General features: G+C 35.0%; 1 protein-coding gene across 3 annotated transcripts; it reads left to right on the forward strand.

The window, feature by feature from the left end:
• The first annotated feature begins 311 nt into the window (after positions 1-311).
• LOC113053450 (uncharacterized protein C3orf38-like) lies at positions 312-14,577 on the forward strand. 3 transcript variants are annotated; one of them, XM_026218476.1, is made up of 4 exons: positions 312-507; positions 695-870; positions 2,759-3,327; positions 14,563-14,577. In XM_026218476.1, exons 1-3 carry the CDS (start codon positions 381-383, stop codon positions 3,311-3,313), a joined length of 858 nt encoding a protein of 285 aa, XP_026074261.1. In that variant the 5' UTR covers positions 312-380; the 3' UTR covers positions 3,314-3,327; positions 14,563-14,577. The 3 variants fall into 3 exon arrangements, with proteins under 3 accessions (XP_026074261.1, XP_026074259.1, XP_026074258.1); XM_026218474.1 differs by lacking the exon at positions 14,563-14,577 and adding an exon at positions 8,116-8,643; XM_026218473.1 differs by lacking the exon at positions 14,563-14,577 and having other exon boundaries at positions 2,759-3,715.
• The last annotated feature ends 275 nt before the right edge of the window (positions 14,578-14,852 follow it).

A 14,852-nucleotide genomic window follows, 5' to 3' on the forward strand; every position in this document is an offset into this window, starting at 1 on the left:
ATCAATAGATTGATTACATTGGTCAGAAGCAAGAAAGATGTCAAATTTGCCCTCAGTCCATCAACCATGTTAGAAACCCACACAACAGCATCAACAAGTTTTATGATGCAAAGTAGAGTGTTATTTAAAAAATAATAATTGTTGTTGTTTAATTTGTTAAAATACCTTCTAGTTCATCATAGGAGTTCATCTTTGATTTCTTTTGAGAATGCTATCTTGAACTTTTACTTTAATGGCACGGTTGGCGCACCGGCTCTCTCTGGACTGTGGGGGCGCTGTGGTGCGTCACAACAACGGAAGCAACTGCTTGTTCTACTTTCACTTAGCGCAGATCCACAGAAGAAGCATGTAAGCTGTAGCTTGAGAAAGCTCGTGCAAGTATGTCAAAGTTGTCAATGAAAGAGCAAAGTGGCTGTCGAAAACTGTTAAGGTTATTAACCCTGGACGACTTGTTCGCTCTTAAAGATACAGTAACGAATCGCCTGATCGCTGTAGAGAGCACGCAAGGTAAGACGATACAGCGAAGCGAACAGTTTTCCAGACTCTTCTGTAAACACTGCCCATGTCTGATTGCAACGACCCTCGATTTTGAACAATTGTTACTTTTCTGTATTATATGTCAGGTCATAATAAATATCTTTTTAAGAGCTATGTATGTCGTCGATCTGTCAGAGTCTTATTTCCTGATCAACAGAGGCCATTGAGGCCATCATAACGTACTCACAAGACGCTGAGGAGCTCCTCAAGAGAAAGAAGGTGCACAGGGATGTCATTTTTAAGTATCTGGCCAATGAAGGAGTTGCTATGCTCCCTAACAGTGAGAAACAGCAGTTGATCAGGAGGACCATTGAGTACTGGTCATCTGGGGAGGTAGGTAACACAATCTGTCCGAAACATGTTTGGGTGGTATTTAAATGATATTAAATAATAATAAAAACAAGCCTATTTTTAAAACCATTACTTTTTAAAACTGACACATTTTTCATATTTTCATTAGAGTTAAAGGGTTCATTCACCCAAATATGAAAATAATGTCATTAACGACCTCATGTTGTTCCAAACCCATGAGACCTCCGTTCATCTTCAGAACACAGTTTAAGATATTTTAGCTTTAGTCCGAGAGCTCTCAGTCCCTCCATTGAAACTGTGTGTACGGTCTACTGTCCATGTCCAGAAAGGTAAGAAAAACATCATCAAAGTAGTCCATGTGACATCAGAGGGTCAGTTAGAATTTGTTGAAGCATCGAAAATACATTTTGGTACAAAAAGAGCAAAAAGTACGACTGTATTCCGCATTGTCTTCTCTTCCGGGTCTGTTGTAAGCACGTTCACAACACTGCAGCGACGCTGCTGACGTGTTATCTTTGTTATTGGGCACACACAAACACATCAGCAGCGTCATACATCACAGTCACAGCAGACACGCTCACAACAGACCCGGAAAAGAAGACGATGCTGAATAAAGTCCTAATTTTTCTTATTTTTTTCTTATCTTAAACTGTGTTCCTAAGATGAACGGAGGTCTTACGGGTTTGATACGATATGAGGGTGATTCATTAAAGATAATTTTTGGCTGAGCTAACCCTTTAAGTATATTTCTCCCCTTTTCACGTTACTGTATAAAAGTTTAATTGAAATGACAGTGATAAGAAATTATATATTACTTTGTGTAATATAGTGGAAAGGATATATTTGGGCTACACGATTATGACAAAAATCATAATTGGCGATTATTCCCTTGATATTGTAATTGCGATTTATTAATTACGGTGATCACAATTTACACTGAATGATGTTTATACCATTGTTTGATGCAACTACATGCCGTATATTTATATGAAAATAAATCTAAATCTAATAAAGCTGAAAACACTCTAACTGAAAAAACATTTAGTGCTTTTCTATAGCATTAAGCCTCAAATGTCAACTATACATCAGATTGGTTTCTTCTTTAAATTATTAAAAAGTAAAAATCTGAATGGTATTATAATGTTATACTAAACTTTAAGTAATGGGAAAAACCCTTAATATCATTTAATCTTTCTTTTACATTTTCTTTTCTTTTTTTGCAATGTGTCCTAGCCGAGGATCACTGTTCATTGATCATAAAGGCTAACTTTAATCACATAATCACATTTTTGCTTCTGTCTGGAAGTCATGTTTCACCGCATAATGTTTGCATATGTGACCCTGGAGCACAAAACCAGTCTTAAGTCGCTGGGGTATTTTTGTAGCAATAGCCAAAAATACAGTGTATGGGTCAATATTTAGATTTTTCTTTTATGCCAAAAATCATTAGGATATTGCGTAAAGATCATGTTCGATAAAGATATTTAGTAAATTTCCTACTGTAAATATATCAAAATCTAATTTTTGATAAGTAATATGCATTGCTAAGATCTTCATTTGGACAACTTTAAATGTGATTTTCTCTATATATATATAGATTTTTCAAGTAGCTGTATCTTGGACAAATATTGTCCTATCATAACAAACCATACATCAATGGAAAGCTTATATATCTCAGTTTCAAAAAATTGACTATTGAGACTGGTTTTGTGGAGCACGGTCACATATATCTTGAATCTGGTAATATCTAAAAAAAAACATTGATGTAATGCACAGTATTTTGCCCCGTCTGGATGCCCAACTTATCTGTTTGTGGATTGCATGAGCTGTTAAATAGGCTGGACTTTATTAAAAGTACACTAGCGTTCAAACGTTTGGGGTCGGTAAGCCTTTTCAATGTTTCAAACAGATCTCAAACCGTGAGAAGAACACCATGGTTTCAGAAGATGTTGGAGATGGTCTGTCAGACCTTCTAGCTTTGGGAAGTCAGTTTTGCCAGTGGTTCTTCACCCTTCTGAACTCTCAAAACCCCACTCAAGGGCAGCCGGCTCAAGACTGGGGTCCTCAGCATTTCTGGCCGGATGTGAGACTTCGGCTCCTGTCGTGTGCTGGAGAGCAGCGTGTCGATGAGTTCAACGGGGCAGAGCTGGTCAGTCAGCGGCTTCATGCTTTCGCAGGACAAGAGGGTCTGTTGTTCTGCCCCAACTTGGAGGGTCAAGGGTTAAAGTGTATCTCTTCAGCTCATGGACTAGTGTTAGTGGCTGTAGCCGGGACCATCCACCGTGAAGATGCCTGCCTTGGGATTTTTGAGAAGGTGTTTGGGCTCATTCGCTCACCAATGGACAATAATCGCTGGAAAATAAAGATTGTGAATATAAAAGTAGAAGCACAGAATGCCATCACAGACAGAAAGTTACCAGTTATTACATACGACTCAAAAGAGATGCTGAGGCTTTGTGACTGAGAGATCTACACAAGGTTTGTTTGGACTTGTTTTGACTCGGTCTTTACATGGATGATGTACTTTTCTGTCTAAAAAAACCTTACAGTGGGATAGATCTTCAAAGGATCTTCGTTCATTATTTTTGTTGACTTGAAGGAGAGTTTCCAGTCAGTTTGAATCCTAGCAAAATGATTCTGTAAAATGTATATGACAGATTTGTTAGTGTTTATTATTATATTAATGAAAAATCTAAATGATTTTTTTTTTATTAATTGAAAAAAATTGTTACATTTATTTATTAATTTTCTGAAAATTGGCCTAACAAAAGAGATTTTAAATTTGTCTTTAAGATTATTTCAAGACAGAAAATTGTAAACATTATATATTATATATATAAAAATTATATTATTATTATTATTATTATTATTATTATTATTATTATTATTATTTGGCTAGAATTCAAACTCTGGAAAATTAATGTCATCTTTAGCTCTATATTATTTTAAGATTTTCCTTAAAATACCTAAAATCATTACTGTTTATTACTTCTGGTTATTTATAATTACTTTTATCTATACTTGGATCATTTAACAGTAAAATATATGTAAAGAACATCTCTATGCCTCATGACTTTATATACTTTTTATTCTTATTTGTTTTGTTTTGTTTTGAGTTTGTGTTCAGACACAGTAACATCTGGGTAACACATTACAATATTAGTAATCATATTAGTAACATGAACTAACAATGAATAATATATAATAATAATAATAATACATTTATTTATCTTAATGATTAATTATTTTATTAATCCATTAGTAATCCGAAAGTTGTGTCTGTTAATATTTTAATGGACCGGAGTTAACATGAACTAACAATGATCAGTTGTAATAAAGTCAACAATGTAATTATCATGGTTAGTTAATGCATTAACCAATTTTAACTAATGAAACCTTACTGTAAAGTGTTACCAACATCTTTGTGGATCTGGGAACAACCTATTAGATTTTTATATTATTTTACGTTCCACTACTGTGGCGAACGAAGCTCCAATTTCGTCCCGCAGCGGTGTCACATTCCCTCATTCCCATAATTATGATCATAATCATCAACTCTAGCTTTATTGAGGAAGGAGAGTTTTACACTATTCACACCTGTTGTGGATGTGAGTGGCCAGAAGCGAGTTCTTTGACTCAGTCTCTAACAGAGCAGTGGATGAAGCAGCACTTCTCTCTGGAGGAATGAGGGCGAGGGTGAGCTGGGAAAAGGGCTGTTGAGTACCACAGCAGTGTGTGCTTTCACTGGGGAATGTTACATGTGGGAAATTATTCTTGGCGTTCGCTTCAAAGACTAACGCTTCGATAATATCTTTTCCCGAGCAGTTTTTTAATGCCATAGTTGTGGCAAAAGACGCCACCACAACCATTGATCTTTTTCCTGTTCACCTCCCCGAAAGAAAAATAACAAGCTCCTCTCCTTCTGTCTTTATAGCTGTGGCCTCTCTCTGTTTAATAAGTGGTTTGGCCGAGCTCACAGTCATGACGTCCAGGTTCAGGAATACAGTGACTGGCGTCTGCGGATCACTGCGCCTTCAGAGTGTCTTTAATGGCGACGTGTGTTTCTCATGAAGCCCATGTTAACGTCTTGATAGGAAATCTCTGGGGCTGAACAATTAACTTTTTAAATTGGAGACTCATTTTGTGGGTGTTTCTTATTGCTTTAAAGGTTAAAAAGTAGCATGTGAGCTCTTGAATGTTTTTGCTTGCTTGTAGCCGGATTTAAACACTTCTCTACATGTTCATCCACATATGATACTGTTTCGTAGTGGAACTAGAGAAACCAAACAATCAAACTCATTTTTTATTTATTTATTTTTTATTGCTGTGAACTTATAGCAGTATTTGGAGTTTGCTGGCCCATAATAATAATAATAAAAAAACAAATGAATGTAATGACCACATGAGGGCACAATTGCCCCATTATTTGCGTCGAAATGAAAAGGCTAAGCAATTATTTTAGAAAATCGGTTTGTTTTATGCAACCCAAATGTTTCATAGAGCTGTTCATGTACCAAAGTGTCATTTGTATTTAATTATTTATTTATGTTTTATTGATGACTGTTTGGCTCTAAATCAATATATTTCAAATACCTACATTATTGTTTTTGGAAACTATGATAAAGTAAATGAAAAGTGAACGTTATTCGTTGATGAGTTTGACAGTGTCCTTAGTAAAACAAAGAAAGAGAAAAAAAAAACTCCTTGAACCAAGTAGTCCATCTATTAAACCTTTGACAGCCCAGACAAATCAAATGAATTATTGTCTGAAGTATGAAAGAATTAGAGCTGTAAAGCAAACAGACGGTGCGCTGGAGTGCATCAGTGTACTGTGCCGTGTTTATACAGAACCTGTCTCTCATCTGACCTCCGTTCAGCCTGTAACAACATCACTGGGGCATTAGTCTGGGGAACAAAACAAACTCCCTCATATTAAGCACGGGCTGATTTATGCAAATGTAATGAGTTTGTTTTGCTTATGCCATGATTGCCAATTTAAGAATCCTCGTTCGGTTTCAAAAATGTATTTTCATTGTCTTACAAAAAAAAAAAAAAAAAAAAAAAAAAAAAAAAAATATATATATATATATATATATATATATTAAAAAAGTAACATACAGGTCCATTTGAGGAGGTAAAATTAAATGTCCTATGTTGTTTTTAAGTCATTGTTATATTATATTATATTATATTATATTATATTATATTATATTATATTATATTATATTATCAGTTATCAAACTTTAACAAGATTAGTTTTGTGTGAATCTATTTTATTTCAATATGTTTATGTTTATTAAGTTTAAAACTACATAGAAAAAAAAAAAATCTCTTAAATTGTATATAGATTTCCCAAATAAAATATTTGTATAAAATATCTCATGAAAAGAAAAGAAAAGAAAAGAAAAGAAAAGAAAAAGAAAGAATATGCTCACTTGGAAAAAAAAAGGATTGAATGTTTAAGCTCATCAAATGTAGTCAGCACTATAACTCATAAAATTGTAGAAAATAGAATGAGATTATTTAATAATAATTTATTATTTCCTATTTTAACAATATAGGTATGCAATAACCGGGACTGCATAAAAATAAAAAATAGAACACAGTTTAACATAATTTTGATGGGGAAAATTATAATTTATATCATAAATTATAATTAAAACTGTGACAATTATGTTCTATTTATTTAACATTAGTTACCATAAACTTTCAATGAAAAATACTTGTAATGTTCTTATTATTCTCATTTAATGTGGATGTCATCATTTACTATATACTATTAAACATCAAAGTTGTAATTGATGATATTAATTAATGGACCCGAGCTTACATGAAATAATAAACAGTTATACTTGTATTAATTAAAATGAACAAAGATTAATAAACAATGTAACACATGTATTTTTATTGTTAGTTAATGCATTCATTAATGTTAACCACTGGACCTTGTATTGTAAAAGTGTTACCTTTAAAACGTTTTTATTTTTTTATTTTTACTGTTTTATTTAATACATGTTATCTATACTGTATAATTTATTTATTATATTTAAAATATATATATTATCTTTGTATTTTTAATATATAAATTATTTTTACATAATGACATAATTTCCAAACATACACAAGTATGCATTACTATTAAAAACAAAAAGCCACATATTGGATGTGTGCCTCAATTTCTTTTTTATAGCACTGAACACTGTGTCTGTTTGTGGTGTGCGCTGTAGATGAACAGTTCATTTCATTGTAGAGTTTTCCCAGCAATGCAGCACTCGTTTTCTGCTGTTAGCACATTGTGCATTTCACAGAAACACTGAATAAGAGCAATGCACTGCACAGAACTGTACATGTAAAAATGTCGAAACGCAAGTTTTGCATGAATAAAAATAAAAAACGTATATTTTTACAGCACAACAAATCAATCCTCTCACAGCTGAAGGTGCTCTGTACTCCTCACGGCTCTGTGATGTGTGGACGGGTGTTAAAGAGGAAATGATCATGTTATCTGGGCTGCCAGCAGACTGTCAGCTTGGCTTCGTCTGCTGTCCTCGGGCTCTTCCAGGACATCTGCTGCGCCGAGCGGCCGTGCTGCATCTCAACACTGATCTCCGGTCTGCTGGTAGCCTGTTTATATTAATTGCCCTCGCCTCCTTCGCTGTTTGCCACTGATTACCCTCATTAATTTCATTTCTCCATGAACCCCCTCCCTCCACCCAAACACCCACCCACACTCTCTCTCCGTGACATCAGCACACAGACATTTGGATATTACACAGCTACTCATCATCCACTAAATATTCCAGTTTTCATTATACAAAGGTGAAAGATTTAGTGGTAACACTTTTCAATAAGGGTACATTTGTTAGCATTAGTGAATGACTAGTAAACAAATGATGAACAAGACTCATACAGCATTTGTTAATTTCAGTTAAAGCAGTAATATGTCGTTTTTTGTATATTTTGAACCCTTTGGAGCTTATTTACAGTGGGTCGCTTTATGTGGATTTGTTGCTGCTATCCTTCCTTTTTGCGGAATTTCACCCGGACAGAAAACTTACATTTACTCCCAGAAAGTGGGTAAGAAAATGAATATTTGAGATCTGTGATGTGAATTGTGGTGATTTCAGTGGGTTAGTCCTGCATCTACAGGTGGTTGTGGAGGTCGGCTTTTATAACTCTCTCTCTGAGGTGGTCATCATTAAGTCAGAGCTCATGAAACATTGTTTAAGTCCATGTTTTAGTTCTCGCTCGTTGTTTTTCTTGCAGGCTTTACGCGGCCCAGCTATGCCGGTCTCCTGCTTGTTTTGTCACCTCAGTCCATGGCCATTCTGGGAAAGAGAGTGTGAAGAAATGATTCATTTTACAGCAGTACTGTTACCGGTCTCATGAGGGTGACACTTCAGGGGTCACTGTTTTTTGGATCTTGGCAGAGAAAAACACTCCCACCCGCTGAAGCGCCACTTCCGATCAAAGACCTAATCCAATTAGAGAACGGTATTTTTACGGAGGAATGAAAATGGCAAACGTTAATTTGCCAACTGAGGTCCGCTTTACTGCAGTGGCCCCTTTTTTTCTCAGAAAAGGAAGTTTTGCTATGATGTCCTTTAGTAGTTTATTTCCCCGTGAGGTCTGTAATTCCTGGAGAAAGTATCCGATGGCATTCCCATTCATCTCCATGGCAGGTTCTCAGGTGGCACATCCTGCTAGAATTATGCATCCTGAGTTTGGAGCACATTTCTTTAGACATCCACCTGAGCTATAAACGCCATGTGACTAATCTCACTCGAGTCGCAGGAAATGACATCGTTTTTTTTTTTTTTTTTTTTTATAACTTCTTAATTTTTATTTATTATATGATAAATAAAAAGTTCAAAAGAACAGCAATGGAACTTGAAATAGAATTATTTATTTTTAATGCAAAAGTATTTTATTTATTATTATTAATAATAATAATAATAATAATAATAATAATAACAACAATAAAATCATAACCCTTCAAATGAACAGAAATAATTCGAAAAATGTTTTTGTAATAGTTTTTAAAAATAAATTATTTATTTATTTAGAATTTGATGAATATAAAGTTCAAAAGAACAGAACTAGAATTATGATACCTTTTTTTAGGACTTTTGTTCAATGTAATTCCTTAATTCCAAGAGTCCTTGCTGAAATAAAGTATTATTATTATAATTATTAATATATTAATATAATATTCTGTTTTATACAATATATGTTTTGTGTCACTTCATTTAGAATAGAAATGTAGATTTTTTTCAGCTTTGTGTTTTAGATGGAAGTAATTTTCTTAGGTTAGTTAGTAAAACGTGCTCTGCTGCCTTTGATCATTGGAAAGGAATGCAGAGGAAAGTTCTGGAAACCAAGCTCTGTTTATTTTGCTCCAGCTGTAAGGTGCATGTCTCAGCTTGGCCTGATAGTTACGTTGCTGACATTCAGGAATGTCTCCATTCATCCTCATCTAGCCAGGCCCTCGGGCACCCCCTTCTTTATTTCCCATGTTGCTGCTGTAAACCAAATTCTCAGGCCGAGAGAAGCACTGGAGAGAACTGCATCTGTCAATACATCATCACGAGAGCCAGTTGGCAGCACACACAGCACAGATCAGCAAGTGAGTGTCAGCAGGTTTGTTTTTTCCTCCTGATTCAGTCTACGCTTCACCCCAAAGCTTTCATATACTGTTCTGCCACTTACCAAACAAACAGAAATAACTCAAGGGCAACTTATATATAATACACACACACACACACACACACACATATTATTAGTTATTAGTCATAATGGTATTGAGTTATTATCCCTGTTTAAAAGTACTATTCTTTAAGTCAGAAGACAACATACAAACTGAATCAAAGTAAAATGAACTATTCTAAATGAATTTTTTGCTTATCAAACTGTTGTATAAAAACAATATCACATTCGCAATCATGCGTGTTGATGTGAATAGAAAAACGGCTGTTAATATTTGTGCCTGAATCACAGCCATGCTGATATTCAATGAGATTTGGATTCATTTCAACATTAAACTGACAAAATGTAACACTTTAGAATAATTTTCCATAAGTTAATGTATTAATTAACATGAACAAACAATACATTTATTACTGTATTTTAATCTTTGTTAATGTTAGTTCATGAAAATACAGTTATTCATCATTAGTTCATGCTAATTCACAGTGCATTAACTAAGTTTAAAAAATTATAATTTAATTAAGATTAATAAATGCTGTAGAAGGATTGTTCTTGCTTAGTTCATTTTAACTGTAGTTAACTAACATTGACTAATGGAACCTTATTCTTAAGTATTACCAAACGTACAGCGTTTCCCTAAAATTCAAGTTTAAGAAGCTCAGTCTGATATCAGAATCAGTTTTAGTGTTAACTAAAGCTATTAACAGTAATTGTTAATTGAATGATACAATTATTATTCTTGTTAATTGAAATAAAACTTAAATGAAACATACATTTTAAATGAAAAACGTACCGTTACAAATGAATAGAATTCTCGTCTCTGTTGAAGTGCTACATTTACTAAAACTGAAGTTACTGAAATAAAAATAAATTCAAACTAACCCGTATTAAAAATTCTAACTAATAAAAATGAGAAGAAAAAACACAAACACAGAAAATGAAGAAAAACAAAAAATAACAATTACACTAATAAGACTGGAATCATAAAAATAAAATCTTATTGGTCAATACTATAACAATGTATGGATAATGCTAAAACAACAAATCAGATTTGATGTTAAAGGTGTTTTTTTTCTAATAATAATAATAATAATAAACAGACTGCAGAAGCTTCATTTCTTAGCAAAGTGAGCTTTTACCGCATGGGCTGTGATTTTTTTTTTTCTCTCTCTCTGCTACCAAAAGACCTGCCTGCTCAGGAAATAAAGATCTGATAAAATGAAAAGGCCATTTCTCTTAAATTATAGGAAATTGCAACTTAGCTTCTAAACTCCTGAATTACACTGTGTGTTTAAGAGGGAACCCAGATGAAGAAACACATGTTCCAGACTTAATGTGGGGCAATGCTCTTTTAATGAAGAAACCAGTAAATTAAGCTCTGTAAAGACAACGATTAAAGAGCAAGGCGCTTAACAAAATTAAATATTACTTTATCATAATTAAGAAAATGTTTTCAAGGTTGTCATTGTTACTCACCCAAGAGTGATTTTCATTCTGATATCAACATGGTTATGGGTCCTCTCTCTTTTAATGCCACGTGCAGACTGCATGATTAAGACTGAATGGTAATTCACAGTCAAAATGTTTTACATGAAGCAAATCAGATGATTGCAGTTAATGCTGACTTTGGATGTGCGAGTGAATCTGAGGGCTGAAAGGGTTGTGCATCAGGGTGGATTACAGTATAATCGTAGCTGCCACTTAAATGATCCTTTTTGTTATGGAACTTCTTTCCTCAGATGAAGGTAATTTATCTTCATTTTTCACTCTCTTTGCTGTAATCCCATTTCAGATGGCTCGGAGTATTTTGTTAACTTCGTGAACTTGACCAATTCCAGAAAACTGTCTGAAATGTTGTCTATCAATCATGCGCTCAATCATCTACGAGGACTCTGGGTGTTCAGACACCATTACCGTCGATTCCAGACAGAATTCTATCAGCTTCGTTTAGGAAAAGGTTCAGAAATAGCATCGATTTTATTTCAGGAAATACTAACCAGTCGAAGTGAGCTGTCAAACGGTGGGCTGGTCTTTCAAGGAGCTTCAAGGTGGACACCGGATGAATCTGGGACTCATCCAGGTGACGTTACTAAAATAGATAACCTACCTTTCAAATTTACAGGTGTAGCATTTAAATTTACTACCTCATTTGACAATGTTATTTATAGCTGCTTTAAATCATTGTGATATAAAGTCGACTGTTAGTAGGACTATAAATCTAGAGACATTAACGAAGTGAGAATAAACACAATATTGGCTTTATGCTTGAATCAAGCCTTCAGGACATGAGATACCATTTTGTGAAAAGATGCTTTCATTTGACAACAAACTAAAGACGTGACAGCTCCCTGACGTTTCCTAAGTGCTTTTAAAGAAAGAAAGTGATACAAGAGATTTTTTTTTTTTTTTTTTTTTTTTACTTCAAGAGCTCGTAATCTGAATACAAATGATGTGAGTGGTTCAAAGCGTGGCGAGGTTTTTCCAGTACGCCTCAGGTGATGCTTCCTTGAAGATGGAGCACGATATCCAGACACTGATCCATTGCAGCCAGATCAGCGTTGTACAAATCATTATTCATCCTCCAAAGAATCATATTGACTTTTTTTGTTTTCCTCAGCTACACTTTTCCACAACTCTCTCCCCCGGTCATAAATCTTCATATGCCATCGGGGCGGAGAAACGAAGGTTGTATCTGGTATTGTTACAAGAGTCTGATAAATCAGGCCGGCCTTGGTGTCAGTCACTGTTCGCAGTGTCATGTAGCAGTCGCTTCAATTTGACTTCAGGGCAGAAATTGCACGCAGGTGGGTCAGCGGTCGAGGGAACGGATGGACAGATCATTGGATGCAAAACAGTGTTGTCATTACAATGCTGTTGGAGTCAAATCCATTACAAAGCATGATTTATTAATTTATCCTCTCTTATAAAAACTAGGCCACTTGTATGGCCTCTTTATGTGCAGCTAAATTGTATTAACTCCTGATCCCCCCCACCCACCCCACATTTGTGCTCATTACAAAGTGACCAAATTGAGTTTTAATTGCAGTTTTGAGGGGGAAATGAATTAGTACTTTCTTTTTTTAAACAGTTTTGACCTTCTTTCTGGTTTGTCTGTGCTGTTCTGCAATATGATGGCTTGGTGACAGTGTCCGGTCCCTCTGGCTTGAGATTGGCAGCTGTGTTTGCAGTAAATCTGGACCTGATTTTTTTTTTTTTGCCTGGCTGAGGGCAAACGTGTGAGTGGCATTATCAAACTCTGCACGGTCTAGACTGTCGGCCACACATGGCGATGCTGGTTCCAGCAAAGGAAGGCTGCCATCTGTTTGTGTGTGTGCTTAAACGAGGGAATAGAAATGCATATGGCACACATGCTGGCCACAGAGAGCTGAGAGAAAGCCTTCATGGGTGAAGGAATTCCTATTGCGACCTTGCACAGAGGCTGTGCATAACATATTCATCTACAGAGGAAAGGCATAGCATGGAACACATTGCAAAAATGGGGCTTACATCCAAAAGACAAAGAAAAAAAAGTATTATTTTGCATATATCATACCTTTATAGTGATATTAAAGTAAGTATATCTTGGCAAAATAAATAAATATGCCATCATTCAAAAGTCTCTCATGCTTAAAAAGGCTGCATTTATTTGATACAGTAGAAATCATATGCTGCATTGTTATTATTATTATTATCGTTGTTGAAAACGTCTGTGCATAAAAGCATAGATAGATAGATAAGACAGATAGAAAGATAGATTCTTACTACCCAACTATTTTTAGCAGTATATGGTATAGTAACTATAATACAAGTGTTGACATTAAATAAGCATATCTTCTTTTTTCATTTATAAATCTTGTAATTCGAACCTTACTAACATAGCTAATTAGAAACATTGCTGATATAATACAGATTTTCTAATAAAACAAAAAATGCTAACCGGATTGCAAGGCAGTTCATTCCAAATCATTACTCAATTCAATGATTTACCCATGCACCCATGAAGTACATTTTACACATTGCACACTTCCAGGGCTAAATGCACCAGATGTAATGCTAGATGTAAACAGAGAGCTTTCTCCAGGTGCTACAGATATTGGCTAAAACCACCAATCATTACAAGCATACTGCCTGTGTGAAGTTCCTGCAGTGGGGAATGAAGAGAAAGAGACAGCCAGAGAGAGGCAGGTATTGGACGGTGTGTTTGGGAGTGAGCTGTACACTTGGACAGAGAGGCTAAACACTATTGGCTGTGCTGTCTGAAGGGGCATTAATCTACAGCAGGAACTGTGAAGCTCAGTGAAGTGGGAGCCTCTTAACACCAGGCTCTTGTCACAAGGAGAATTAGACCCTGACAACTTTCTCTGCTTGGTTAATTGAGGTGATAGATACTCTTGACATTTATCTAAGCACTGCTGAGCAGATTAAGACGTATTTTGTTCTCATGCTTCCCTCATATTAGAAGAGGTCACTTGCTGGGGTCTGTTTAATATGCTTGTGCAATTAATAATGCTTTAATTCTGCCCCATATCGCAGACAGTTTTAAGTTCTCTCTTCAGAGCCAGATAACACCAGCACTCCCTCGTCACTCTGTTTGCTTGAAATTAGTCTAATCTCTTTCAAGTTCACCCTCCGGGTGTACGCTCTCCTTGCTCGCTTTTTCCACCTTCATTCTGAAAATGAACCGGATGGAATAAATAAAAATATTGTTTTCCACAAGGTTTCAGCTGAGGTGCTCATCTATGTGGATTTAATTATTCATGCTATAGTCTCACAAGATATCATTTAGTTTTTTTTTTTCTGATAACAATCAAGATGGATTTAAATCTAGATTAAAAACACATCTCTTTCGCCAAGCATTCGAATAATGTATCTTTTTAATTGTGAGTGTAGTTGCATGTGATCAAAGGTGCATTTTTATTCATTAGCTTGGGTTAAACTAATTTTGCTTTGTTGGATCAGCAGCTATGCTAATGATGTCTGTATTTTGTTTCTATGTTTCGCCACAAGCTCCAGTCTGGATCCAGAACACCCGAGAAGAGATGATGCTGACCCTCAGAGGACCCCAGATGATGCTAACCCTGAATCAACAAACAGAACTAACAATTATTGCTAAATGTGTGACTGAATCATATAATAACTTAATTGATAATATTGATAGTTCATCGTCTAGTTGACTACGTCTTGTATTATTATTATTATTTTTATTTTTATTTTTCTAAAATCCTCTCAAATGTGCACAAACTACTAGCTACTACTAAATATTGTAGAAACATAATTTTCTGTAAAGTTGCTTTGTA

This window comes from Carassius auratus, chromosome 34 (genome assembly GCF_003368295.1).
Source record: "Carassius auratus strain Wakin chromosome 34, ASM336829v1, whole genome shotgun sequence".
NCBI classification, from domain to species: Eukaryota; Metazoa; Chordata; class Actinopteri; order Cypriniformes; family Cyprinidae; genus Carassius; species Carassius auratus.

What these genes read in the sequence shown, in the direction of transcription:
- LOC113053450 (XM_026218476.1), top strand. Translation starts at nt 381, where the DNA reads ATGTCAAAGTTGTCAATGAAAGAGCAAAGTGGCTGTCGAAAACTGTTA. An exon ending in CGCTGTAGAGAGCACGCAAG is followed by an intron (nt 508 to 694) that starts GTAAGACGATAC and finishes CCTGATCAACAG; the next exon opens with AGGCCATTGAGGCCATCATA. An exon ending in AGTACTGGTCATCTGGGGAG is followed by an intron (nt 871 to 2,758) that starts GTAGGTAACACA and finishes TGTTTCAAACAG; the next exon opens with ATCTCAAACCGTGAGAAGAA.